This window comes from Trifolium pratense, linkage group LG2, assembly GCF_020283565.1.
Source record: "Trifolium pratense cultivar HEN17-A07 linkage group LG2, ARS_RC_1.1, whole genome shotgun sequence".
NCBI classification, from domain to species: Eukaryota; Viridiplantae; Streptophyta; class Magnoliopsida; order Fabales; family Fabaceae; genus Trifolium; species Trifolium pratense.
This window is the reverse complement of record NC_060060.1, coordinates 14,740,042-14,765,715: the sequence shown is the minus strand read 5'-3', so window position 1 is coordinate 14,765,715 and position 25,674 is coordinate 14,740,042. Positions and strand designations below refer to the sequence as shown.

Here is a 25,674-nt window from a genome sequence, read left to right as displayed (position 1 = left end):
TACTCTGATCTGATGAGCCTATGGAGTCTAACTCACCTAAACTTTTTTTATGTTATCAATTTTTTAATATAGGTTTACCAAAAAAAAAATCAAATCAAATTAAATGATTACTTCAACTTTTTGTGCACAATTTGCTTATACATGTCGAACATTAAGAACAACCTTTGTCAATTGAACTAGTTTCATTTCATCCTATTGCTATGTTATGACAAGACCGAGAAAACATCATCATAGTATTCTCATAATCACGTTATTGAGTGCAAGACAAGAACTTTCATAGCTACAACAAAAAAATGAAGTGAAAATGCAAACATGGGTAGTTTCCCAATTGCAGCTAAAGCACCACATAACAAGATGGACCTTTCAAAATTTAGTCTTGCTTCAATTTCGACCTAGAAGTTCATCTTCGTTCTATTCATTTTCTTCACAAAACCACAAAAATATGAAATTCAGCATTGTTCCGAGGAAAAATGTTCCTTTTTTCCCACGTCATCCTTCCTTGTTGTCATGTTATTGTCGCCGTTTTTGCATCGCCATTCATCTGTTCGATAAAATGCCACAAAGGGATTTTCATGTAAGAGACGTTCATTTTGAGCTTGTGGTTGATTGCATCAAATTGTCCCTGAAAAAACCTAACATTGTGACTGCCACTGTTGTCCATTGTGCTGCCTTGAAGATAGGTGCTCTAGCTTACCTTCCTACTTCGACATCTCTACTCACTCTCTATTCCAAAGCTGGAGGCTTTACCTCATCTAGGGTTTTATTTGAAGACATACACATTAAAGATGCGATTGTTTGGAATGCTGTTATTTCTGCATCTCTTGAAAACAATTGCTATAGGACAGCAGTGGAGTTCTTTCAGAAAATGATCAAGGACCAAACTAGGTTTGATTCCACCACTCTATTGCTTATGGTATCAACTTTGTCGCACATGAAAAACTTTGTTCAAGGAAGGGTAATTCATTGTGTAGGTATAAAATCTGGGATGCTTGTGGATATTAGTTTATGTAATGCTCTTATTAACATGTATGCGAAGTGTGGTGACCTAAACTCTTTTGATTCTGAGTGTCTATTTGAAGAGATGGAATATAAAGATGTTGTCTCGTGGAACTCGATAATGAGAGGATGTCTTTACAACGGCGATTCAGAGAAATCGTTATATTACTTCGGAAGGATGAATTTTTCGGAAGAAACAGCAGACCATGTCAGCCTTTCTTGTGCTATTTCAGCGTGTACGAGTTTGGGAGAATTGGCTTTTGGAGAATGCATTCATGGTCAAGGAATCAAGCTAGGGTACAAGGATAGCTCTCATGTTTCGGTTGCAAACTCTCTCATTTCGTTATATTCACAATGTGCAGCCGTTGAGGCTGCTGTGACTGTATTCAGAGAAATAGCATACAAAGATATTATTTCTTGGAATGCAATGATGGAAGGATATGCTTCAAATGAAAATATTCATGAAGTGTTTGATCTTATGGTTGAAATGCAAACTACAGGATCTTTCCAACCTGATATAGTAACATTAACTACCATACTTCCACTTTGTGCAGACCTAATGCTCTCCAGAGAAGGAAGAACTATCCATGGATATGCAATTAGAAAACAGATGTTATCTGATCATCTTCCTTTGCTGAATGGCCTTATAGACATGTATTCGAAGTGCAACCTTGTCGAGAAAGCTGAGCTTTTGTTCAATTCTACAAAAGAGAGAGACTTGATCTCATGGAATGCAATGATATCTGGCTATTCCTTGAACAAATATTCTGAAAAGGCTCAAAATTTGTACAAAGAACTGCTATGTTACGGTCCAAATTGCAGCTCATCAACTGTTTTCGCCATTCTATCTTCCTGCAACTCTCCTAATCGTCTCAACTTTGGAAAATCGGTTCACAGCTGGCAATTAAAATCTGGTTTTTTGAACCACATTCTCTTAGTAAATTGTCTCATGCAAATGTATATCAATTGTGGAGACCTAACTTCTGGTTTCTCAATTTTGCTGGAGAATTCTTCTATAGCAGATATTGCTTCATGGAACACTATAATTATAGGTTGTGTAAGAGGTGAACATTTTCAAGAGGCTTTAGAGACTTTCAGGTTAATGAGGCAAGGACCTTCCTTCAACTATGACTCCATAACCCTTGTAAATGTTTTATCAGCCATTGCAAACATGGAACTACTCAACCAAGGAAAGTCTCTTCACAGCATTGCACTTAAATCTCCTTTAGGATCGGATACACGTGTTCAGAACTCGTTAATTACCATGTATGACAGATGCAGGGACATCAACAGTGCTAGAAAAGTGTTCAAATTACATTCCAGTTCCAATCTATGCACATGGAACTGCATGATCTCAGCTTTATCACATAACAAGGAGAGTAGAGAAGCATTGGATCTATTCCGCCGTCTTCAGTTTAAACCGAATGAGTTCACCATTGTTAGTGTTCTCTCCGCATGCACTCAAATCGGTGTTCTAAGACACGGAAAACAAGTTCATGGTTACATGTTCAGGAATGGATATCAACAAAATTCTTTCATATCAGCAGCTCTTGTAGACTTGTACAGCAACTGCGGCAGACTGGACAATGCTCTCAAAGTATTCAGACATTCACAGAAGTCGGAATCTGCTTGGAATTCAATGATTGCTGCATATGGTAATCATGGAAATGGTGAAAAAGCAATCAAACTGTTCCGTGAGATGTGCGAGTCAGGAACAAAAGCAACCAAAAGCACATTTGTTAGCCTTTTATCTGCATGCACCCATTCAGGACTTGTGAACCAAGGACTTCAGTACTATGAATGTATGTTGGAGAAATATAGCATAAAACCTGAGGCTGAGCATCAAGTTTATGTGGTTGACATGTTAGGAAGATCAGGTAGAATTGACGAAGCTTATGAGTTTACAAAAGGGTTGCAATCCAATGCAAGTTCAGGTGTATGGGGAATGCTTTTGAGTGTATGCAACTATCATGGAGAAATTAAGTTGGGAAAAAAGGTTGCTGAAAAACTATTTGAAATGGAACCTCAAAATGTTGGATATTATATATCATTGTCAAATATGTATGTTGCTGCAGGAAGCTGGAAAGATGCTACTGAGTTGAGACAATCTGTCCATGACCAAGGATTGAGAAAATGTACAGCTTATAGTCTAATTGATGTTGGTTTGGGATAAGAGGGAAGGCTACAATGTTCATTTCAAGGCCATGTAAAGTAATTATGAATCATTTGTTAAAGAAATAATTATTACAGTTGACAAATTTGAAGGTAATCCTATAAAAAAGGGACTGACCAATTCAAGAAAAACACATATAAGGTAGTATTTACCGATTAAAGCAAATTGAGTTTGCCATGAAATTCTTTTTTAAAAGAGTGTAAAATAACTAACTATAATGATACATTGAATAGATTTTACCAACATTACGTTAGTTCGACTAGAGCTGAACTCAGACCCCTAAGTAAGATGTCGGGTTTGAGTTTTGTGGATAAAAAAATGTGATTGAGAGGAAGCTCCCACTAAAGATGGCCGGCCAAATTTACAGGCAAAGATTAGTTGTCATCTTAATCAAGAAAACTAGTACTCTTCAATTCATACCAAATAAAGGATATGGATTTGCTATAGTAACAAAAACACACAATTACACGCTGTAATCAATCTCAGTTATTAATTTTACATCGGATAGTTTATATTACACATGCACTAAAAAATCCTAACCATTGATTGAAATCAAACGGTTGATGTTGTAACAAGAAATTTGTTTCCCCATTATCAAGTTTTTTTGTTTTATTTTCATTTCAGAAATTCTCACTTTTTTTTTAACATAATTAGTTGTTAGTATTTTTCACTTTCACCGGGACTTAATATACGTTTTTTTTTTTTTTTCAGTGACAAAATCATATGCTTTGTTACATATTCAACCAGTAAATTATGAGAGCCAAGATGGCGATAAACTTAATATGTGGCATCATGAACTCTCAACAAACATCAAATATGAAATACCCATAAAAAAAACATCAAATATGAAAATGTGACCGATATAAACTCAAGAAATAATAAGATTCACTCACCATAGTCATACCAAAACTGGTCATGAGCAAATGTACATGTACTAAAGCCGTGTTTGACTAAACAGCCTATTTCGCAACTTATAGCATAAGTGTTTATATGATAAACATTTATGAATAAGCTATTTCTATAACACAAGATAAAATAAAGTCAAACAATGGTCTTCGTATAATCTATAAGCTGTTTTCATAAGCTATCTTGAAGAGCTTATTGAAATAAGTTGAAAAAGGCTTATGACATACATGTCATAAGCTGTTTTCATAAGTTCTCCCAAACATTGTCACAAGTGTCTGTGCCGGTAGATAAGCTCAAATAAGTTAGTCCAAACAGGTCCTAAGTATTACTGAAACATATATGAATGCACCAACCAACATATGGCCTGAATGCAGACTCTTCTATCCATTGAGAAAGATGCCTTTCAACAGGAAAAGGACAAACTTTCTTGGCAATGCATCAAATGAATTAGAGCTGGGATTCGAGAAAAAGCTCAATTTGATGCAATGTTGCATTGGCAAAAGAGCAGACTGCAACAACAGAAAATGGAGTCGGTTTTCAGTTGCCATGAAAGGTGGGTGTTACAAGAACAATAGCAAAAACAAACAAACCTGCCTTTTGAGTATTAACTCAGTCATCGAGGTAATAATAAGATCCCGCATTCTTTTGCTCTCTGTCCTTGGTTGATTCAAGTTTGTTGATCCTTGGGCGGAAATTAGTTGGGTCTCTTCTAAATGTGATATCAAGATGCTGCAACAGTGACTAAGTTAGATGTATCATACAAAAAAGAACCACCAGAGAGCACAACATATTTTTAAATTTAAACATGCATGCAGGATACTTGAAATTTTTTAATGGAACCGTTAAAAAACAGTGACACTTACGGATAAGAAAAGGTTCATCCCAGTCAGCAATGATTGTGGACAATTTGCAGTACAATCAATTGAAGGCTGACCCTCATACACAATAACTCTGTCGGCAAGATAAGTTGCCATGATGAAATCGTGCTCAACGATAAAGGCTGTTTTCTTTGCATGAAGAATAAACCTCTTGATGACTTTTGCAGCAACAATACGCTGTTCGGAATCAAGATATGCACTTGGCTCATCTATCAGATAGATGTCTGCAGGCTGTTGTAATAGGACGATAGCAACTGATTAGAAAACTATAAATGCTATTTAGTTTGAAATGAATAGGAGTGTACATCTAAAGTAGCAAAAACAAACACACACAACAAAGCTAAGTGACATAGTTCCAAAAATCTTGCCCCGGCGTGACACAAATAGATGTCAGCAGGCAGCAATAGTAGAACAGTATTGGATCATGAATTCAATTAATATTTTGTTTGAAATAAAATGTATAAATTTAAGAGATAGAAATAGAACAATCACAGCAAATCCAAGTTTCCAAAAAAAAAATATTAACTCGGGATTAGCATTTAACTCGTTTTCGTGATGTCAGCAGGCAGCAATAGTAGAACAGTATTGGATCATGAATTCAATTAATATTTTGTTTGAAATAAAATGTATAAATTTAAGAGATAGAAATAGAACAATCACAGCAAATCCAAGTTTCCAAAAAAAAAATATTAACTCGGGATTAGCATTTAACTCGTTTTCGTTACATATTGGAAAGAAAACCAGCTGATATCAACATACATTTGGCTTCTCTAAAGCGGGGAAGTACAACATCTCAATTCTCAACCATAGAAGAAATAAACAACAGTTGATGAGAGCATTCACAGCAAATCATAGATTTCATAAGATGTAAGATATAATCCATTGATTTTTGTCATCACTCTAAAGTAAATTACTTATTCAGAAAGAGCCAAATTCTGCTGACATATAGGAAACTATGAATGTGTTCAAAAGAATGTAAAAGGGAAAGAAAAGACAGAGACACCAGAATTAAGGTGCACAAGCAATCATGGAGCAGTTCTCAAAGATGAAACATAAAATACCTTTCCAAGACAAAGGCATAAGGCAACTCTTTGCAGCTCTCCGCCGGAAAGATTCATAACTTCTTGGTCCATCAACTGTTCAATAAGTAGTGGCTTCATCACATCTGAATTAAACTGGGGATGAGTGTATGCATCGCGAATTTTTTGATGCAGCAATTGTCTAACAGATAATCGGGACTTTGGACTAATTTTCTGAGGTTTGTATGAGACGTTGAACTCGGGCATCTCCACATCAGATCCACCTTCTATAGCGTCAGGTTTCAATAAACCAGCCTGAATAAAAAAGGAGATGGTGAATAGATATATGTGATGAATTATGCAGTTTGATAAAGAAATATATAAGACTAAAAGATATACCAGCATGCGAATGAATGTTGTTTTTCCTGTCCCATTCTCACCCAGCATCACAATAATCTGTGAATCTGTAAACTCTCCTTCAACTGCACGAAGCCTGAAATTACCTTGAGTTTTGGTCATGGTTGGGTATTTGTATCGAGCATAAGTGTCAGTTTCCTCAGCACTTTCCTGTGGAGTTTCTGCAACCTAGACACAACATTATAGCAAGGTTGATTCGATAAATCTATTTGTTTTATTTAACATAGAGAGCTGAAATTTACAACATAATTAAACCTAATATAAATGATGCAACACAAAAGGAAAAAATTGGGATGTGTTGATTTGTATAAGGAAATTTTGCTGAATATGAAACCAAATAATTGCTATTCTTTATTCAGTTCTACTTTTGGTATGATTAAACAAACACCACTAAATCAATCTTGGTGCTGAAATCTTCATTTACATCACCCAAATTAACCTTATATTCCATAAATGGGAAGTAGGAGATAGATGATATATACCTTGAAGGTAAGAGATTCCTCCCGAAACCTAAGATTTTCTGTTGGAACAAAGCCGGACAAGAAGATATTAATTCCTTCTCTGACTGAGAAAGGAAGTGTTACGACTCCGTATGCACCAGGTTTACCGTACAAACAGCAAATAAAGTCTGATAAGTAGTCCAAGACACTAAGATCGTGCTCGACAACAATTACATAGCTGGAAAAAAAAAAGGGGGGAAATTGTAAATAAAATTAGATTTATCTTGACCAAAAAATCAAGGAGAATGCACATAGTGATATCAACAATATTTAAAGCAGAAGCTACCGAGATAAAAGGAAACAAACCTATTAGGCCTGAGCAAAGACCTAACAACTCGGGCAGCTTTAAGCCTCTGCTTCACATCAAGATAACTAGAAGGTTCGTCAAACATGTATATCTCAGCATTTTGGATTGCAACAACTGCAATGGCAAACCTTTGGAGCTCACCTCCTGAAAGATCACCAACATTACGATCTATAACTTGATTAAGCTCAAGATCAGCACAAAGTGTTTCCTTCATATCTCTTTCATTTTTTTGGTCTAGCACCTGCCCCACATTCCCTTCCACTGCTTTTGGAATGTGATCAACATACTGAGGCTTGATGATAGCCTGGATTATAACGTATATTGAAATAAGCACGATTAGAAGCCGGAAAGGAAAACCATCTTTAAGTGACACATTATCTTATCATATATCAATACAAATTTTAAAAACAGCTCAATTTAAATTCAAATGAATGAACATTCAGAATATTTTAAGCACGAATAATGTTAGGCTATCAAGTAAAGATAAAAATGTTTTTCAAAAATAGAGGACAAAGAATTCTCTAGTGATTGCTATAAGGACAAATACATTTACCTTCAAATCATCCTCTAGAATGCGAGTGAAGTAATTCTGCAATTCAGATCCTCGAAAATGGGTCAAAATTTCCTGCCAATCAGGGGGTTGCTGCAAAAGAAACGCAAAGTTAAAAATGAATGCAATAAAATCGCAAACATATGAATCAACAATTAATAAAAAGTTCTAATTTTTGCTTCTTACGGTGAAACGACCCAAATTCGGCTTCAATTTTCCAGCCAAAACTTTAAGTGCAGTGGACTTCCCAATTCCATTAGTCCCAACCAAACCAAGCACTTGCCCCGGCCTCGGAACCGGCAACCTGCAATTACAATTCAATTCATTAAGGGCTAGTTTGGATTGACTTATTCGAGCTTATCCACCAGTATATGTTTTGTCAGACTGTTTAGGAGAACTTACGAAAACAACTTATGACATATGTATAAGTCGTTTTCATCTTACTTTCATAAGTTCTCCAAAATAGCTAAGAAAAACAACTTATAACTTATACAATTTAAATATTTTATCTTTTGCTACAAAGGGTCCGTTTGGATTTGGCTTATTTTTGAGCTTATGCAAATAAATAAAGTTTTATGTTAATTCATAAGTTTTCACCGACAAAAATTGCATCTTTATAACCTACTTTCTCATAAACTACCTTAAAAAGCTTGTAATAATGCATAAAAGGTTATTTATTTGCATAAGCAGTTTCGCATAAGCTCAAAAAAAAGGCAATCCAAACCGGCCCAAAAACATCTTATACATATAAGCGCTTATGCAGTTATTCTATAAGCAGCAAATAAGTTGCTTAACCAAAAAGTACCTATATACAATAAAAAGGCATATTAACACGGAGTTTTATCGAAAACGGCTAAAAACGACGCACCTGTGTAGCTTAAAAGTATTAGGACCATATCTATGAGTTGTATCTTTGTCCAAATCCTTTGGCAAGTTGATAATCTGGATAGCTTCAAAAGGACATTTCTACACCAATAGACAAAATAACATTAACAACCTCATCATCACACTCATAAACTATAAACAAAAATAAAAATAAAAATACATCATATATATCGCAAAATTGAATACCTTAACACAAATACCGCATCCAATACACAATTCCTCAGATATGTAAGCAATTTTTGAAGCAGAAGTAACCTCAATACATAATTTACCTATAATAATCAATTGATTAAACAAAATTAAAACAAAATTGAACAGCAACAAAGAAATTACAAATAAAATATTAAAATAAATAAATGAATAATGAAAAGTTTGGTTTTGGGTGAGATATTTATTTACCGGTTCTGACTACAGGACAACTCTTCTTACACTCTTGACGACACTTTTTGGGTTTGCATCTATCGTTGCTAACAATAGCAATACGAGTCAATCGATCTGCCATGTCGACTCAAAGCGGATGGAGTTTCCTTTCGTGTGTGCTGCGCCTGTGAGAGTAAACGACTGTCAAAGGGTTTTTCGACTTGGGTTGCACAAGTTAAGAATCCGATATATATATATATATATATATATATATATATATATATATATATATATATATATATATATATATATATATATATATATATATTAGTGTAATCTCGGGTTAATTTCGGTCGCTCCAATAATATACGGGTAGTTATCATTTAAGCTATATTTATGAAATGAATTTAATTTATATGCACCGTCAGTGTAAAGTTATTTTGCACATTCGTCCAATAATATAACGACACATCATGTATGGTAATTAAAAACACATGACGTGTCACATTCATTAAGTGATGTGGCAACGCGTCATTGGATGTATGTGTAAAAAACTTTTACACCGACGGTGCACAACAATTAAACTCATCAATTAAATCCTTAAAATAAATATCGTTTGTGATTGTAACGTATTAATTAAAAAAAAAGTTGTAACATATTAATTAAAAAATGTATCAATGCAAAAAAAAAAATGTACAATAGAATAGTTAAACTTAAAAAGACATAATAATTTTTATTAAACGAACTTTATTAATTATTAATTATTGATGTGTGTCATATCATATTTATCATATATTGAATCTAAAGTAGAATATAATTTATTTTTTTAGAAGGGTGTATTAGTGTTAGCACTAATTAGAGAGCAAAATTAGAAGAAAAATAAATTATTCTTTATATTGAAAATCAAAATAATATTTATTTTAATATAAACATTTTTTTAATAAAGTATAGTGAAATGAAAAAAAATAAAAAATTAGTCTTTGCAATTACACGTAGAAATTTCCAATTTAAAAAATATAGATATATAAAACAAATCTAATTTTCTAGAGTTTGTCAAAAAAAAAAAAAATCTAATTTTCTAGAGATATTTAGCGTGTTGTTTTCCACAGAATAAGAGAGAGGCGTGTGCTTGGAACGTTTGAGAAACTTGCTTCAACTTGCAACTGGAATCGGGTTATGGGTCGGATTCAAAACCAATATTATATTATATTATATTATCTAACCTGTGTTGGGCTTCATGCTGTCTATCTGGTGGGTTGATATAACATACACTTATGTTATTTTCAGTTTTACTTCTCGCACCCCCGGCATACATATGCGTCTTCTGATATTCCAAATTTACTCTTCTCACTACTTAGAAAGCGAGTGTGTAAATAGCAAAAATTAGGGGGGGAAAGTTCGCTTTCTAGATAGCAAACGGCAAACTGAGTTCTCTTTCTATGATGTGAACCTTATAAAAATCAAATTTTTTTGTCCATTCCACCCTTCTCTCATCTCCCATGAAATAGTTATGAATGAAACACAGTTCACAAGTTAAAGTGTGAACCATTCATTCACCTAATTTTCTATTTTATGTCAAACTTATCGACTCTTTGTAGCCTTGATACATGTCTATTGCAAGTATGAATGTAAACTTTGTCATATCAAATAAAGTAACAATTCAGTATAGTTATATTTACGGTGTGTGATTGGCCGATAATGTCATAACTGCTCCAATGGAAAATTAAAATTTGATATTAGATAATAGTCACATTTTTATTAGGTACAGTAGTTAAAGTGTAAAAGTGTAAATTGAGTTCGCACTCTAAAGAGCGAAAGTTAGAACTGTTCGCACTCTACATAGCGAGTGACAATACTTTATACTCAAACGCAACGTCTGCGCCCCCATCGAATGAAAAAATTAATGAAAGAAAGAGTTTGCTTTCTAGATAGCAAACTGCAACTGAGTTCGCTTTATGAGCAGGAGAACGTCGAAGATGGTGGTGCAGAGAATGTCCTCGTCGCACCACCACGCCGCAAAGCTACATCATGGCGGTTGGGAGTGAAATGTGCGGCGGTTTCCCGGTAGAGTCGAAGAACAAGGAGAGGAAGCAACTGATGTGTGAGAGGGAGGGTGGCGGTGGTTTAGACGGTTAAGGAGGAAAAAGGAGAGGGTGGCGTGGCGGCTAACGCGGAGCATTGTCAAAAGACCTATTTTTACCTTTTCATTATGAGTTTTCCATCTAAAATTCTATTTGTGCGGGCTTCATCAAAGACAAGAATGTATTCTCTTATGTCATTTTTGTCCATCTGTCTATTATTTTCTTAACTAGAGAGGAAAAATGTGGGTGAATGACTAAGATAATAGTCCGAAAAACTTCATTTATATATCAGTGCATGATTTTTCCAGTCTTGTCATTTTTCTTAATTTTCTTTTGATATGAATATCATTCGCCGTGAATTAGATAAACTTATCAGCTTGTATTTGGTTAAATGAATATCCATTGTACAAGCTGATGAGGTTTCAAACGGTGGTTAAATTTATCAGTTTTGAAGACAAAATTATTTCACCATTTTGGTATTTGAGATGAACAACACTCGCCTTAAACAAACTCATATGGTTTAGACGATTTCTACTCGTCAAAGGGGGTGTTCACATTGCGTTTTATATTTGCTTCAAATGGGAATCACTCTCCGAATATTTCTTATTTTGCGGCGAACACTACCTGTCATTCGCTCACGATGTACAATATCATGCTTTGATGCACTTATTGCAGGTGTTCATATTTGAATCCGGTTCAAGTTAGGACCAACATAAATCACCAAATGTGCATCAAGATATTTTTAGTAGATGGTCATTTTAATCATTTAACTTAATATTTGACAGGTGAAAGCAAAAGGTATATAATACTAACGTAAATTTCAATGTCTTTTATTTTAAGTGCGTATAACCTCTTTTATGACGAACATGAATCATCTAAATCATTGTGACGGATATAACTTATTTCATTATGATAGACATAATGATTTCATCGTAAAAAACATAATTTAATTCAAAAACTTGCCTATTTCATCGTAAAAAAACATAATTTAATTCATTATGGTGATAACTTGGTAAATTGTTAGACAAGTTTCTGCGGAGCTGCACAATTTCAAAGAAAAATTGCTAATATGATGTTTGTGATATACTAACTTCATAAACTAATGTGAAATAGTATGGTTTATAAAAAAGTAATTAAAAACTCTCATTGGAATTTCATTTAAATAGCAAAAATGTAGCTATTGTGTGTAGCTTCTTTAAAAGATCATTCTTCTAAGGATGAAAAAGTCAACCGATTTGGTAAGTCAATATAAATCAACCGATATACTCTACGAACAAGAGGTCTAATTTTACTATATAGATCCAATCTCCATCTAATAGGATAAACCAACCAAGGTTAAAAAAGAAAATGGCAGTAACTAGTAATGTACAGCAAAACAAAATAGGCAAGAACTTGAGTAATGCCTTTAGCTACAGCAACACCAAGCTTGCACAGAATTAATCAATGGATCATGCCATCAATGTCAACAAACAAACAAGCAATAAAAAGAGTTCAACCAAGTATAGATCCGCGTCATATCAAGTAAGGATTATTTAAAAAACAATCAGCAGCAGCAGTGTCGTTTGGAATCATGGTTATATATACATTGATAGATGTGATCACTTCCACTTCCTGAACATACCATGCTTGCCAAACTTTCCATGCTTAAATTTCCCATGCTTGCCGAATTTTCCGTGCTTGAACTTGCCATGCTTGAATTTCCCATGAGGCATGTGACCATATCCTCCATGTCCATAATGGCCATGGGAAATATGGTGAGCGCCGTATGCAGCAGCTGCCGCTGCAGCACCACCAGCAAGCAGCCCACCGATACCGCCATGCCCAGCATGCCCAGCATGCCCATAAGGCCCTGATGTAAAGCGGAGAAGTTAGTTACCTTCAAGCATATTACTTCGGTTATAGACAGCAGAGAAGAAAAACTTTCAAATAGAAAATGCATCAGTTGAATAGGTTTAAATAAACAACATAACAAGTTTCAAAGATAGTAGACAAAGACTAAAGTTACTGTTGAGAATGTCAAAGATTGAGGACAAAAAACGTAGTAATTATAAACTCACAATTTAAAAATCAAAGTTTCAACAAAGAAAGTCTTGCCAATGAATGCACTCACAAAATTAATATAGTCAAAGAAAGTTCCAAATATAGTAGATCACACCAAAAGAAAGTAGGAATAACTGCAATGAGGTCGAAAAAATGTGGTGATGATGACTCATTCACAAATCAAACTACCAGTTACACACAGTCAAAGAAAGCTCTCATGAATTGTTTTTAGCTAAACAATCCGACATTTGTAAATTGCAACAAAAATCATACATGTTAAACTCTATGCATTAGTTTAAAAGAAAACATTAACTCAACTAATTTGAGCTAACTCAAGAGCCTAAAGTAGCTTCAAAAACTTCATAACAATAATACAGTGTCATCTATCAAGTCATTGTAACAATCAATTAATTGAAGAGCTAACAGTGAAAATAAGAATAAAGGAAGAGACATACCTGGGGCATGTGGAGCAGATGGACCAGGGTAACCAGCAGGTGGGTAACCAGCAGGTGGATAACCACCATGAGGATAACCAGCAGGAGGATAACCAGCAGGAGGGTAACCAGCCGGAGGATAACCCCCTTGATGTGGAGGGTATCCATGTGGCGGAGGATATGCCCCTGGTGGTGGAGGGTAAGCACCAGGTGGGTAACCATGAGCACCTTGAGCTAACCCGTGAGCTAAACTTGAGAAAACTCCTTTGTCAGATTCATCATGATTGTCTTTTCCACCTCCCATTTTTCAGATCAACAAAACCTAATCATTCAGAATAAAAAATTAATCAATAGAGTAACACATTGGCTAAATTATTAAGTTATTTAATCATGAACACAAAATCACATATAGAAAAAAAAATAAAAATAAATAAACACAAAATAGGGATTCTCATTTCCATGTTTGCTAAATTGCCAAGGTTATACCTATTATGGATGCAAAATCAAAACTTTCGTTTTCATTATGGACTAATAATAATAGTTAACCGATACTCCCTCCGTCTCAAAATAATTGTCACAATTTCACTGTGTGCACTTTACCATATTACTAATGTATAAAAGACAAATATTAACATATGAGATCCGGTTAGATTTATCTCGATAAGTACTATCAAAATATAAATTTTTCGTAATTTTTAATAATACACCGCTAAAGATATTAATGATAAAAAAGTGCATCGACAATGTGCATTTGTCAAATACGACAATTATTTTGAGCCGAGGGAGTAATTCAAATATTAATTTCCGTCAAAGAACCTATCAGACACAAAAAGTGGGGTTTTTTTTTTTTCATAAGCAAAAGTCAATGATCGAACTTTGACCATAAGAGACCAAACTTTCTTTGCTGGTAAACAACACTATTTTGTTTTATCTCAGGAGAAACCAACAAACGCATCATCTATTTTTTTTTTTTTGGACACATCATCTAATATTATAATCATATTTTTTTGATAAAGAATTGATTTTCTTAACAAGCATATATGAATTGAATTGATCAAGAAATTTTATTTTATAATCATATAGGAACGAACATTACTATTAAATTAAGGCATGACATTGATCCAATAAGCATGAACATAATAAAAATTCACAGAAGTACAATTTTTGGTAAAGAAACATAAAATGAAATCAGAAAAGGGGTAAAAAGATTGTTGTACCAAATTATGAACGAATAATTGTAATTAGTGTTAATGAATTAGGAAGAATGAAGAGAAAGAAAGAAAGAACTCACAGAGATATTTTGGAATGATGATGATGAGATTGTGAAGTTGAGAAATTGAAACTATGGAGGGAGAGAAAAAGTAGGGATTTGATATTTATAGAGAGAGGTTATGCGTTGGTTTTATTTTGAGATTGAAGAAGAAATCGTTATCATCATCAATTAAAAGCGGAAACTCGGATTCGGATAATACAAGTTACGCGTTATTGACGCGTCTAAGAATGCGACTGCACCTCTTACCTAATGACACGTGGCAATTCTCGTTTTTTTTTTATTTGGATAAATTGTTTTAGCAAACAAAATAGGTTGAGAAAATCACCACTCATTCAATGACATTGTCATTGACACCTGAAGTCATCGTTTCATCAACTCATTGTGACTCTTGAGCTTTCATGCCAAAAAACGTGAAATTGAAAAGTAGATTAACTTTTTTTTTTGGTATTAAAAATACTAAAGAAGGAGTTGAGATCCTCTTCATTTCTTATGTTTTCCATTTCTTCCATTACCAAAGTTTTTAAATATTTTGGGGTGTATAAATGACATTTGGACCCACTTGATGTCACATTTTTGCATTTATATTCCCAAAACTATATAATAATGGAGGAAATGGAAATAATTGGAAATGGAGAGGATCCTAACTCCTAAAGAAGTACTTTGTACCAAAAAAAAAGTACTATTGAATTGTGCAAAAATGTTAAAAAAAATAAATGTATGAAATTATTTTTTAGAATTTGTGTATTTTAATTTTTAAGCATTAACAAAAATTTTATGAGGATACTTCATCCGGTCACACATATTAACAAAAAAATTTTGTTTACACGGTATTTAAGAACTTTAGTTAACTATAGTTAATTTTCTTGATTTAATGCAAAATGTAACGTTCCAATATTTTATATATGCATTTTATTGATTTATTATTTGATAATATAGTAATATTAATTATTTAAATTTATATTTTATTTATTTTATTATTTGACGAGTCCTTTTTATTGGTCAATTCACAAATTACTTTTAGATTTAAGTATATACGTATATGGATAATTATTCAATGTCATTTCTTATCCTTTTAGATAGTAGTAACCAAATATATTTTTGGATGTTAAATTAATATTTTACTCTTATATTGAAGTATTTTATTTTATTAATGGTATTGAAATATTTTAGCCTAAAGAAGCACATGGTGATCGATGTATTGGGTAGAGCTTTTGATCAAAGGTCATGAAAGCAATTTATGTGGCCACACGTTTTTCCTTACTAGTCATTAGACAAAGCACTAATGCAAAATTAATCTCATCATATTTCGGTTTAGTAGCAATTAAGAAAGATGGTTATCTCTTTGATCTTATTTATTTCACATAATTTCCTTTCCTATACCACATGATGATTATTTCTTTTCAAATAATAATTCAGCCAGTTTGATTACACATACTGTACGTTTCTCTCTGATAGGCATTTAATTCCGATAAATTTGTGTATATCTGGGTCTGTTTGGTTCGAAGTAGATGAATGCGAGGGAGTAATCTTGACCAAAAAAAGTTTCTTTTTATTAAATCTTTTTAAAAAAACGTTTTAAATTGGTAAAGAGAATATTTTAAATTCATAGAACATTTTAAAATGTGAGAGAACATTTTTAAAAAAAATAATAATTTTTTTTCAAGAATAAAAAACGTTTTTTTTTAAAAAAAAAAATATTTAATAAAAAGAAATTTTTTTTGGTCAAAATCACCCTCTCACTTTTCCTCCATCTACTTCCAACCAAACGGTATGTTTCGAAGGTGTGCACATGAACCTTAGTCTAGGACATAATTCTTGCCTATTTTATTTCATCAGGTTTTATCAACATTGTGAGGGAATTTTCATATATTTATACCATTGTATAAATAACTATATAGGCTATAGTTTCACTTATCGTACCCGTCCAAGTCGTATAAGTGTCAAGCCATTCTTTGCAGCACTTTTGTGTTAGAGTAAAAAACGGCTAAGGTATGGTCTGAGAGAGTGTAGTTATATTTTCTTTTTCCTTAATTTTGTAATAAAAAAATGTATGCACAAAAGAAAATCATGACAAAGAATGGGATTTACCAATTGGGGGTCTGGTGCTTCAGTCGTCGAAGCACTTGCTTCGTCTATTTTTTTATTTGGCTTTTCATGTGTAATGGAGCATCATAAATTGAAATTTTATTAAAAGGAGTAATCATTAGTCAAGTAGAATCTAAATTATAGAGAAGAAAATGAAATAAATTATCTCAAAGGCAATATCATCCTATCATGAGTCCCCTTTTCTCAACTACGGGAATGGGAAATCTGATTCCCACCTTTTGTTGTTGATTCTTTACCTTTTCTCAACTTTGTTTGATGCATGGAATCTCATTCTGATATCTCTATATACTAAAGGATGAGTGGTTTTTCAACCACCAAATGCAAACCCTAATTTCTTGCCCAATCAATCTCCTACATTTTTCCATGTTGACCAATCACATATTGCCACCTCTAGGTTTCCATTTCATCTAACCTAATTTGCTTGTCCTTTGGTAACCCTAATATTCTATCCAATAGTTAATTGACACTTATTATATGCTTAGAAAACCACATGGTGGCAACTAGAAACTTCTATATGGTTGCAATGATTCAGCCTGCATCAATCCTGTTGGGCCTTTCCTTGCACCAATTGAAAAGCTCCACTAAACACAAGATGACAGCAAGTAAACCAACTCAATCAGAACACAGATTTGGTTCAGCCCACAGATTTCATCTCTCTGTTAAGAAAGAATCCCACCAATTCCTCAATGCTATACCCTCAAGGTTGTCAAACTCTTTCTCTCACCCTCCATCTCGTCCTCCATCTCGTCCTTGTCCTTCACAATCGCAACCACCGCCACCACCACCACCACCTATGAGGGAGTGGCCGAGTGAGAGATTTGCCGGCGGGTGACAGAGAGTTCCGACCGATATAGAGAGTTCCGGTGGTGTTTCGCGGTAACACGGCGGTGTTTGACGACGGCGGTGACAGAGCTTCTTTCTCCTTCTTTCCTCTGGTTCGATATTTCTTTCTATACATTTATTTGCTTTTTTTTTTCTGTTGTTTTTTTTTTTTGTTGGTTAGGATGATTGAAGATTTGAGGTGGTGGTGAAATGTGGTGGTTATGGTGGATGGTGATGTATCTCGAAATTCATCTTCTAGATTTCATCTTTCTCAATTTGTGAATATTAATCTCTCTAACTGGTTTTCTGTGTTGTTTTTTGCAGGCTCTATGAAAGAGGCAGCTCAGTTTCAATTTTTGGGTTCTCAATTTTAGGTTTGGTTTATGTTTTTCTGTTTCTTTGCTGGGTTTTCTTCTATTTTTCATGTATCCTTCTTGCTGATTTGTTCATCATCTTCTTGCAAAGAAATAGAAGCCTCATCCCATCAATTTGAGTTATAGTTGTTTAGATTAAATATACATTCTACTTAAGTTATAAACAATAGAAGTTTTATCATTTCATTATCTTCTTGATTATGAATGATGACAAATTTAATAAGTTTGATTGACAGAACAATGACAAATTTAGAAGTATGGTTGATTTTCATGTTTGATAAAGGGTTCTAAAACTAAGTTTTTTTTTTCTTTGCAGAGAATACCACAAGCTGTTAGGAATTTGGGTTTGTCAATATGAAGCCAACTTTGGGTCAAGCTCAAAGTAATTGGGAAGCTGATAAAATGTATGTGGACATGCTAAATGCTTGGCATTTTTTACACTCTAGAATTTGTTTTCTTTTTTGTGTTTGTTTCTGGTTTATTTGATTTTGGTCTTGAGGATCATGTTATGTTGATGTTCATCTGTTTGTCTGTTATGCTTCAGGCTTGATGTTTATATTCATGATTATTTTCTGAAAAGAAAGTTGAACGCCAGTAGGTAAGAAACTAAGAAACAAAAGTTTCGACGGATCCAGTAGGTAAGAAACTAAGAATTAAGATTGTTGATTTTCTTGATAATCCTTTTTCCTAAGTGTAAAATTATAATTTCCAACATCATCTTTAAGTGGCACGTGTATTATATGTTGATGTTAATTTTAGCTAGGGTGTTGTTGATTGGTGCAGCTGATTTTATGAAAATTAGAATTGTTTATGTTGTATATTTCAACTGGATTTTGTGACTTTGATATAGGCAAGAGGCAGGCTGAGGAAGAAGTACAGGCAGTGAGTGCAAAAAAGCAAAAGCTAGAAGAGGTTCATCAAAAGAAGGAAGCTGAGTTGAAGAAATTTAAGAATGATGAAAGTAGTTATGAGGAAGAGGTACTATTATATGCTTTAACTGTGTTTCTTGTGATGTATTCAAGAGAATGCAGACTTATTTTAGTATTCTGCTTGTAGGTAGTACTAAGTTGAAAGTTGAAACTAAGCTTTAAGAATATATCATGGCTTCATTTCATAGTACAAATGTATAATTATAGGTATAGGTATTTTTTGACTCCCTCACTCATACAGTACAATTATTAGTGAAATTCTTACAACAATCTTATGCAGATTTTGTGCTCTAAACCCTATCCAAAAACAATTGCATTTATTTTCCTTGACCTCTCTATGTAATATGAAAAATATTTTTTTTATTACTATTTTTCTGAACTCATTGTTTAAATATTTGTGTAGTTTCAATTTTTTATTCAAAACATATACACATAAAAATATGATTAGAATGAATTGTATTGTGTATGCTGTCAAGTTTGTTTGGGTTTGTGGATAGTGTTTTTGTGATGCCTCTATCACCATATAAATAGATACTTTTAATTACTTTTAGTTTGATTTAGATATAAAGAATTATTGTGAGCCTTTGAATTCCTTACTTTAGTGACAATTGGTGAGGTACATAGCTTTGATTGTGTTTGAAAACTCTCTTTGATTGTGAAAGTGAGCACTCAAGGTGTTTGAGTAAATGTCTCGATATGAAAAATTGATGGCTTTGTGGTCTTACTATTTGTGCTTTTCTAAACCATCATTTGTATGCAATTAGTGAAAGAATTAGTGATAACTGATAATTTCTTAGCTTATTTATTCAGGTATGACAAAATTACTTCATTTTAGAAAGCAAAAATGTTAGCTTATTAAGTTTGCTTATTTAGAGGTGTTTCTCCATGGTGTATATATTATGCATTGGACTCCAACTTTATATGATCAGCAGACAAGAACATTAGTCCATTGTAAAAAAGCAGTGATGATGATTATTCATAGTTCTAAATTACAGCGGTGATGATTATTCTTAGTTCGATGCTGAAGATAAATTTAAGGGACTAAGTAGTCCGAACTATTGAGTATCAATGCTAATTTACTCCTCTAATAAAAGCAGTGATGATTATTAATAGTTCTAAATTACAGTCCGCAATTACAATTGCAGCAGCATCACATGCATTTGTCGGTATTTTGCCGCCACAACTGGGAGTGCAACCATAGTTTAGAATCATATTCTTGCACTTACACAGTAGGGTAAGCCATACAACAGTACCGTCGCACTTATACTTTGTTTTCTGTCATAATATTAGTTGACTGTGGCAGCCGGGAAGGTTGTGTCCAGTATACCATTCACACATTAGGTCTCTAGACTCTAATCGAATAAAAAGATTCAATATAGCTATGTTTACATTGTTGCACTTGGTTGTGGAGTTGAAACCAATGGTAAATCATGCTGGTAACATTCAATATAGTTATCTTTTTATCTCAGATATGATGAATTTCCAAATTTTATGCAGGGAATTTTAGATTGTAGGATATGATAGAAGACTATCAATTTGGTTTGGGGCCTTAGATCTATATGCGACATGATTGCCTAAAGAGGGACTTGGAGCTTGAAGTTATCAACCAAATTAATGGAAAAAAGGAGCTGTGATTATTTTTGAATTATTGTTTAGAGGAAGAGAGAAATAATGTACTTTTGCATCCTTATTGTGCATTGAAACTTTTTTTTTCCCTTCATATTGTAATGATAATGATAATTTATGTGGTTGTTTTTGTAAATTGAATTTGGATATAATGAGATTGACCTAGAAAAGTCTCCTATATTGAAGAATACAGGAAGGATGAATTCTATTTTGGGACTTGCTATCATGTCCTTCACAAAATTCTTCTTAATTTAAAACATCCTATATTTGTAATGATATATGCTTCACTCACTTGATTGACAGCATTCATGATTGAAATAAATTTGACGTTCAGCCAAATGAACCAATTTGATTAATTTTTGTATGCTTATGACTAACTTCATTTGGCTCATAGCATCCATGATTGACAACAACCATGATTGTTATATATATGACGTTCTTCCAAACCCGTGCATCGCACGGGTCGGTTACTAGTTATTATACATGCAAAGATCACCAAAATCTAAATTATTAAATGGTTATATGTGAAAAAATTACTTCAACCGACGCAACCATTTTTTCACCTAAAAAACAAATAAAAAGAAATGTGAATAGAATAAAAGATAAAATGCTTTGTAAGTACAGCTCAGCCGGTAAAAATTTGCATCGACATTTGACTGAATAGCAGTAGAGGTAGTAATAGGACTTTTTGGTAGTAGAGCTTTATGTGGATTATGAGGTTGTGGTCAAATGTCTAAAGGGGTGCAGCCGCGAGTGTAGTTGGGTGGAGGCTTTTCAGCGTATGCCACGACCAGTTGAGGTGAATAGAAAGGTGAAAATTTGTCACTTGTATCAAAAAGAAGATGCTTGTATAGATGTTTGGACAGGTTATGGACATGTCCGGTTCAGCTTAGTCAGTTGCTTATTGCCGATACTAGAGAATTCTCTACTCCAGTTCGGTTAGTTAACTGTTTTAGAAGAGTCTCTACTCCTCTAATGATCTACTTTCTTAGCAAATTTTCAATACATGAAAAACCAACAATTGTAGTGATGTTAAAAGAAAAATTATTCTAATGGATTCAACTATATATTAAAGCACGACTATTAGCATAAAGCATACAACATTACAACTAATAATATAATGCCAATAAGACAAACCAAAGTTTTACAGGAAGACTAATCAGATATTCTTATGCCAAGAGAAACTAAAAGGACATCTGATATCTTTTATGCTCAGTAGGTAAATGATGAGACATGAGATCATCCACTCCAGAAGTGCTATATGGAGATCAGCAATACCTCAAAGTAGCTTCAAGCTCCTTTTCATCAGCACAATTGTATCCCAGCAAATAAGCTCGTGCTGTCAAAATTGAACAGAAGCGTCGTATTGAGATGCACATGCAACAGTACAAAACTAATTTTAAAACAAAATGATCAAGAGCCAAATGAGATGAGTTTACCAAAACGGCCAGATCCCATAAATGGTTCTTCCTCATCTGTTGTAACACCTTGCTGCTGCTCCTGAAATTTCAAATGAATGAGAAACCATCAGGAAGGACAGCTATAATTGTCAAGAAAAAACAAGAAAGCTATGTATATAAAGATGTGTGTTTTTTTTTCTTTCTTCTTTCAAAGCAGTGTATATAAAAGATGTGATCAACTTAATTCTGATAGATAAGCTTAACATTGTCGAGACTATACTATAATAGATACTTCCCTCACAAGATTAACGTGCACGCATGTGTATTGACCTAAGTATTAGAATTAGGAAGGCCTATACTCAACCACAAAAGCTAGCTTTAGAGTTGAGGTTTGCACTACACTTATAAAGGCTATCTATGCCATATCTCTAGCCAATGTGGGACTTCTAACACTAAGCCATAAAACAACTTACAAGAATTGCACAAAAAAACGTTTAAAAGATATTTAGACTTACAAAGTCGGGCTCCATTTCGGATGGCGATAATAATCTATCAAAGCACTACACTTATAAAGGCTATCTATGTCATATCTCTAGCCAATGCGGGACTTCTAACACTAAGCCATAAAACAACTTACAAGAATTGCACAAAAAAACGTTTAAAAGATATTTAGACTTACAAAGTCGGACTCCATTTCGGATGGCGATAATAAACTATCAAAACAGTGCCCTGATATTGTACAGACCATAAGCTCATCGGTGGGATCCATACCTACTTCTTTGCATGTTTCATCACAAACTAGAAAAAGAAAATAATATCAAATCATTTATCAGAAAAGGCATTATAAGCTCTAACAAAACTAAAGGATTTAAAATTCAATGTTGAAAAATGTCATGTTTCTCACCATGAACTTGTCCGGTCTTCTCACAAATAAATACATCTCCAATTTGGTAGTACGAGCATGTCTTCCCAGAACAAGCATGGTCAGTCACCACTGTGTCACTAAGGCCCCTGCTGCTTTTCCATGATGAGACTTGATCAGCTAATGTTTTGTCAAGAATTATGCTATCATCCTTCAACTTCACATGCAGAAAATAGGGAGAAAATGACAAATCGTTAAGAGACATATATTTTTATAGTTATGAAGTATTTAGAGTAAAAGACATCATAATATTAAAGATAAAGAGAACAACATGGGATAAATGCTACGAAATCCCAAATCCCCATCATACTAGGACTCTAGGAGCAAAAGCAAATAAGCATTACTATATAAACTTCAGCGCTATCCCTTTCTCTAACTCTCATTCCCAGGAAGTAAAAGCAAATAAGCATTTCATATTTTTCAGATTGTTGGAAATATCACAATATATCGATTTACAGTTATGCGTTCCAGTAGGTTCTCACACTACCTGTGAAGGATGAGGTGCTTGACTTCTCTTGGCTGCTTGCATTTGAATATAGTACTCCTTAAACTCATTTTGGCAGCTTCTGACAAGTTCACCCATGTCTTTTTCATCACGCTGCATAATCATAGAACAAATAACAAGATCCACACAAATTAACAAATCAAGGTCTGAATAATATTATAATAATAATAATAACTCAAAATTCAGTTTACAGGAGAATAAAGATGAAAAAACTAACATCCTGAGTTAAGTATTTCAGTTAATACTTATTCAAAAAAAGTGTTTCAGTTAATATCATCAAAATGCTCAACCACAAATCACCGATTCACGGATGCTTATACAAAAAAGAATAATGAAGGATCCGAAAGAAAATAAAATGCAAAAATGTGCCAGTACCTGAATGTATAGCTTTTTCCACGGGCAGTCCCTTAACTTCCTCGAAGGAGGAAGAACACCCCATCGCATACAATATCTGAACAAATTTTGATAGGAACAATCATGGTTCACGAATTTCTAACAGTAAAAATCAAACCGAATAAGAAAATATAAATAAAATGAACTAATTAAGTAAAGGAGGACCCACTCCTCAAAGCCAAGCTGATAAGAGGCAATCAACAGCTTCCACTTTACACGGGACAGGCACTCCTGCGTCAACTAGAGCTTCAACACTAGCTAATTGACACAGATCCAAATTCCCAAATCAACTATCCTATGCTGAATATCCAACAATTATCAACAAAACTCAAAAATGTAAGGCAAAACAAAATGTACTCACAGGCGACGCCACAAAGCTTCATCAGATGCAGCATGACTTAGAAACCTACAGACTAGCGAACAAGAAATAAGGTCCTGCACCCATCAAAAAACTCTAGGTTAACTCAAATATCAAGGCAACAACAAGACAGCGAAACCCATCTACATAATGTTTGTTTGATTCTACGTCGATGTCAACCAAGAAATTTGAGTGTAAGAAACATGTTTTGATGGAAACAATTTGGCTCCTCTGAAGTAAGTAGTTAGTAAAGTAGTAATAAAATCAATGGTTGATATTGTAACCAACCATGATTTGGTATGCATGTTCATATAATATCAACCATTAATTTGTTTATCAACGACTGATATTACTCTCTAAAGTGAATTTGCTCACTTTATAGAAGCTATATCCTAGAAGCATAAACTACAAATCCTAACTTCAAATTATAATCAATGCTAATCAAGAACCTGCAAAACTAAATCTAAACATGGACATAAAAAGTCACAAAACCAGGGCAAAGAGTTAACCTCAGATGACAGAAACTTAAGAATATGATGGTAAAGTTCTGGTGGGACTTTGCTGAAAAAACCACTCTCAATCCTTCTCGGCACACCGGGGTTACAGACAGCAAAGTTCTTAAGCTCAGATGATGAACCAGAACACTGTTTGGTACCCTGATTATTACTCTCAGCTTCTTCTACTCGTTTTCTCTTTGCTTTAGGTTCCTCAACATTTTCCTCTTCCTGTAATATAATAACAGTCACACAAATTAAACCATAATTTCAAATAAACCTACGAAAAAAATTGAATTTTTATTACTGGATCCCAAATGAAAACCCTAATTTATTTATAATCTAACAGAATCATATTATGAATTGATAAGAAAAAATTGAAATTGAATCGTTAATAATTAGAATACCTTATCAGAGACCTCAGATAGGACTTCTGATTCGAGAAATTGAGCTAGATTTTCGTCTTCGTCATCTGAAAAGGTCATGGTGTCATAGAAATTCTGGGAAGGGGGATTGATGAGAGAATGCACCGGTGACCGGAATTTGAAGACGGTTGTGGAATCGGGACGAAACGGGAAGAGAGTAGATGATGATGATGATGATGATGATTCGGTCCAAAGCGAAATCAACGGTTGGATCTGTTCGGGTCGATCCGACCCGTTGAATGTGACGAATGGGCTGTCGTGATGTACGAATCTCAAAGTTACACAACAAGGACATCCTGAACTTGTGTTGGATTTTGACAAAAATAGTCGAAAATGCAAGTACGGCCCACACATATGGAACTCTTCGGTAAGTCCAATAAACTAATTTATAACTTATTAAACTAGTTTATAAGTTTGTTTGAAAAAAATGTAAAGTGTTTGGTAACAAGTTTTTCTAAATGGCTTATAGCGTTTTTTGATATGCTATTTCAAGTAGCGTAT

The 25,674-nt window shown here is 33.8% G+C and overlaps 4 protein-coding genes and 1 long non-coding RNA gene across 7 annotated transcripts; 2 read left to right on the top strand and 3 right to left on the bottom strand.

Annotated features, from left to right (window-relative positions):
• The first annotated feature begins 86 nt into the window (after positions 1-86).
• LOC123907477 (pentatricopeptide repeat-containing protein At4g19220, mitochondrial) lies at positions 87-3,346 on the top strand. Its single transcript, XM_045957777.1, has one exon. It carries the CDS (start codon positions 305-307, stop codon positions 3,167-3,169), a length of 2,865 nt encoding a protein of 954 aa, XP_045813733.1. The 5' UTR covers positions 87-304; the 3' UTR covers positions 3,170-3,346.
• A 669-nt stretch (positions 3,347-4,015) lies between these two features.
• LOC123907476 (ABC transporter E family member 2-like) lies at positions 4,016-9,242 on the bottom strand. Of its 3 annotated transcripts, none has more exons than XM_045957776.1 (12): positions 9,031-9,242; positions 8,818-8,903; positions 8,615-8,712; positions 7,933-8,050; positions 7,750-7,839; positions 7,196-7,500; positions 6,872-7,067; positions 6,372-6,557; positions 6,015-6,287; positions 4,939-5,184; positions 4,670-4,804; positions 4,016-4,584 (listed from the first exon to the last, which is right to left on the bottom strand). In XM_045957776.1, exons 1-11 carry the CDS (start codon positions 9,131-9,133, stop codon positions 4,685-4,687), a joined length of 1,821 nt encoding a protein of 606 aa, XP_045813732.1. In that variant the 5' UTR covers positions 9,134-9,242; the 3' UTR covers positions 4,016-4,584; positions 4,670-4,684. The 3 variants fall into 3 exon arrangements, with proteins under 3 accessions (XP_045813732.1, XP_045813731.1, XP_045813730.1); XM_045957775.1 differs by having other exon boundaries at positions 4,666-4,804; positions 9,031-9,240; XM_045957774.1 differs by having other exon boundaries at positions 4,666-4,804; positions 6,015-6,557; positions 9,031-9,241.
• Positions 9,243-12,335: 3,093 nt separating this feature from the next.
• On the bottom strand, positions 12,336-14,998 carry LOC123907475 (glycine-rich protein A3). The gene is made up of 3 exons (XM_045957773.1): positions 14,838-14,998; positions 13,568-13,868; positions 12,336-12,921 (listed from the first exon to the last, which is right to left on the bottom strand). The coding sequence occupies exons 2-3, from the start codon at positions 13,848-13,850 to the stop codon at positions 12,671-12,673; spliced, it is 534 nt and encodes a 177-aa protein (XP_045813729.1). The 5' UTR covers positions 13,851-13,868; positions 14,838-14,998; the 3' UTR covers positions 12,336-12,670.
• Positions 14,999-17,548: 2,550 nt separating this feature from the next.
• LOC123907474 lies at positions 17,549-20,890 on the top strand. Its single transcript, XR_006809229.1, has 6 exons — positions 17,549-17,978; positions 18,072-18,121; positions 18,438-18,525; positions 18,666-18,759; positions 18,972-19,099; positions 20,548-20,890. It is a non-coding gene; the product is annotated as an uncharacterized LOC123907474 (long non-coding RNA).
• An 818-nt stretch (positions 20,891-21,708) lies between these two features.
• On the bottom strand, positions 21,709-25,474 carry LOC123907473 (F-box protein SKIP31). The gene is made up of 9 exons (XM_045957772.1): positions 25,156-25,474; positions 24,764-24,979; positions 24,258-24,331; positions 23,879-23,954; positions 23,486-23,596; positions 22,981-23,155; positions 22,756-22,874; positions 22,116-22,176; positions 21,709-22,015 (listed from the first exon to the last, which is right to left on the bottom strand). Exons 1-9 carry the CDS (start codon positions 25,231-25,233, stop codon positions 21,945-21,947), a joined length of 981 nt encoding a protein of 326 aa, XP_045813728.1. The 5' UTR covers positions 25,234-25,474; the 3' UTR covers positions 21,709-21,944.
• Positions 25,475-25,674: the final 200 nt, after the last annotated feature.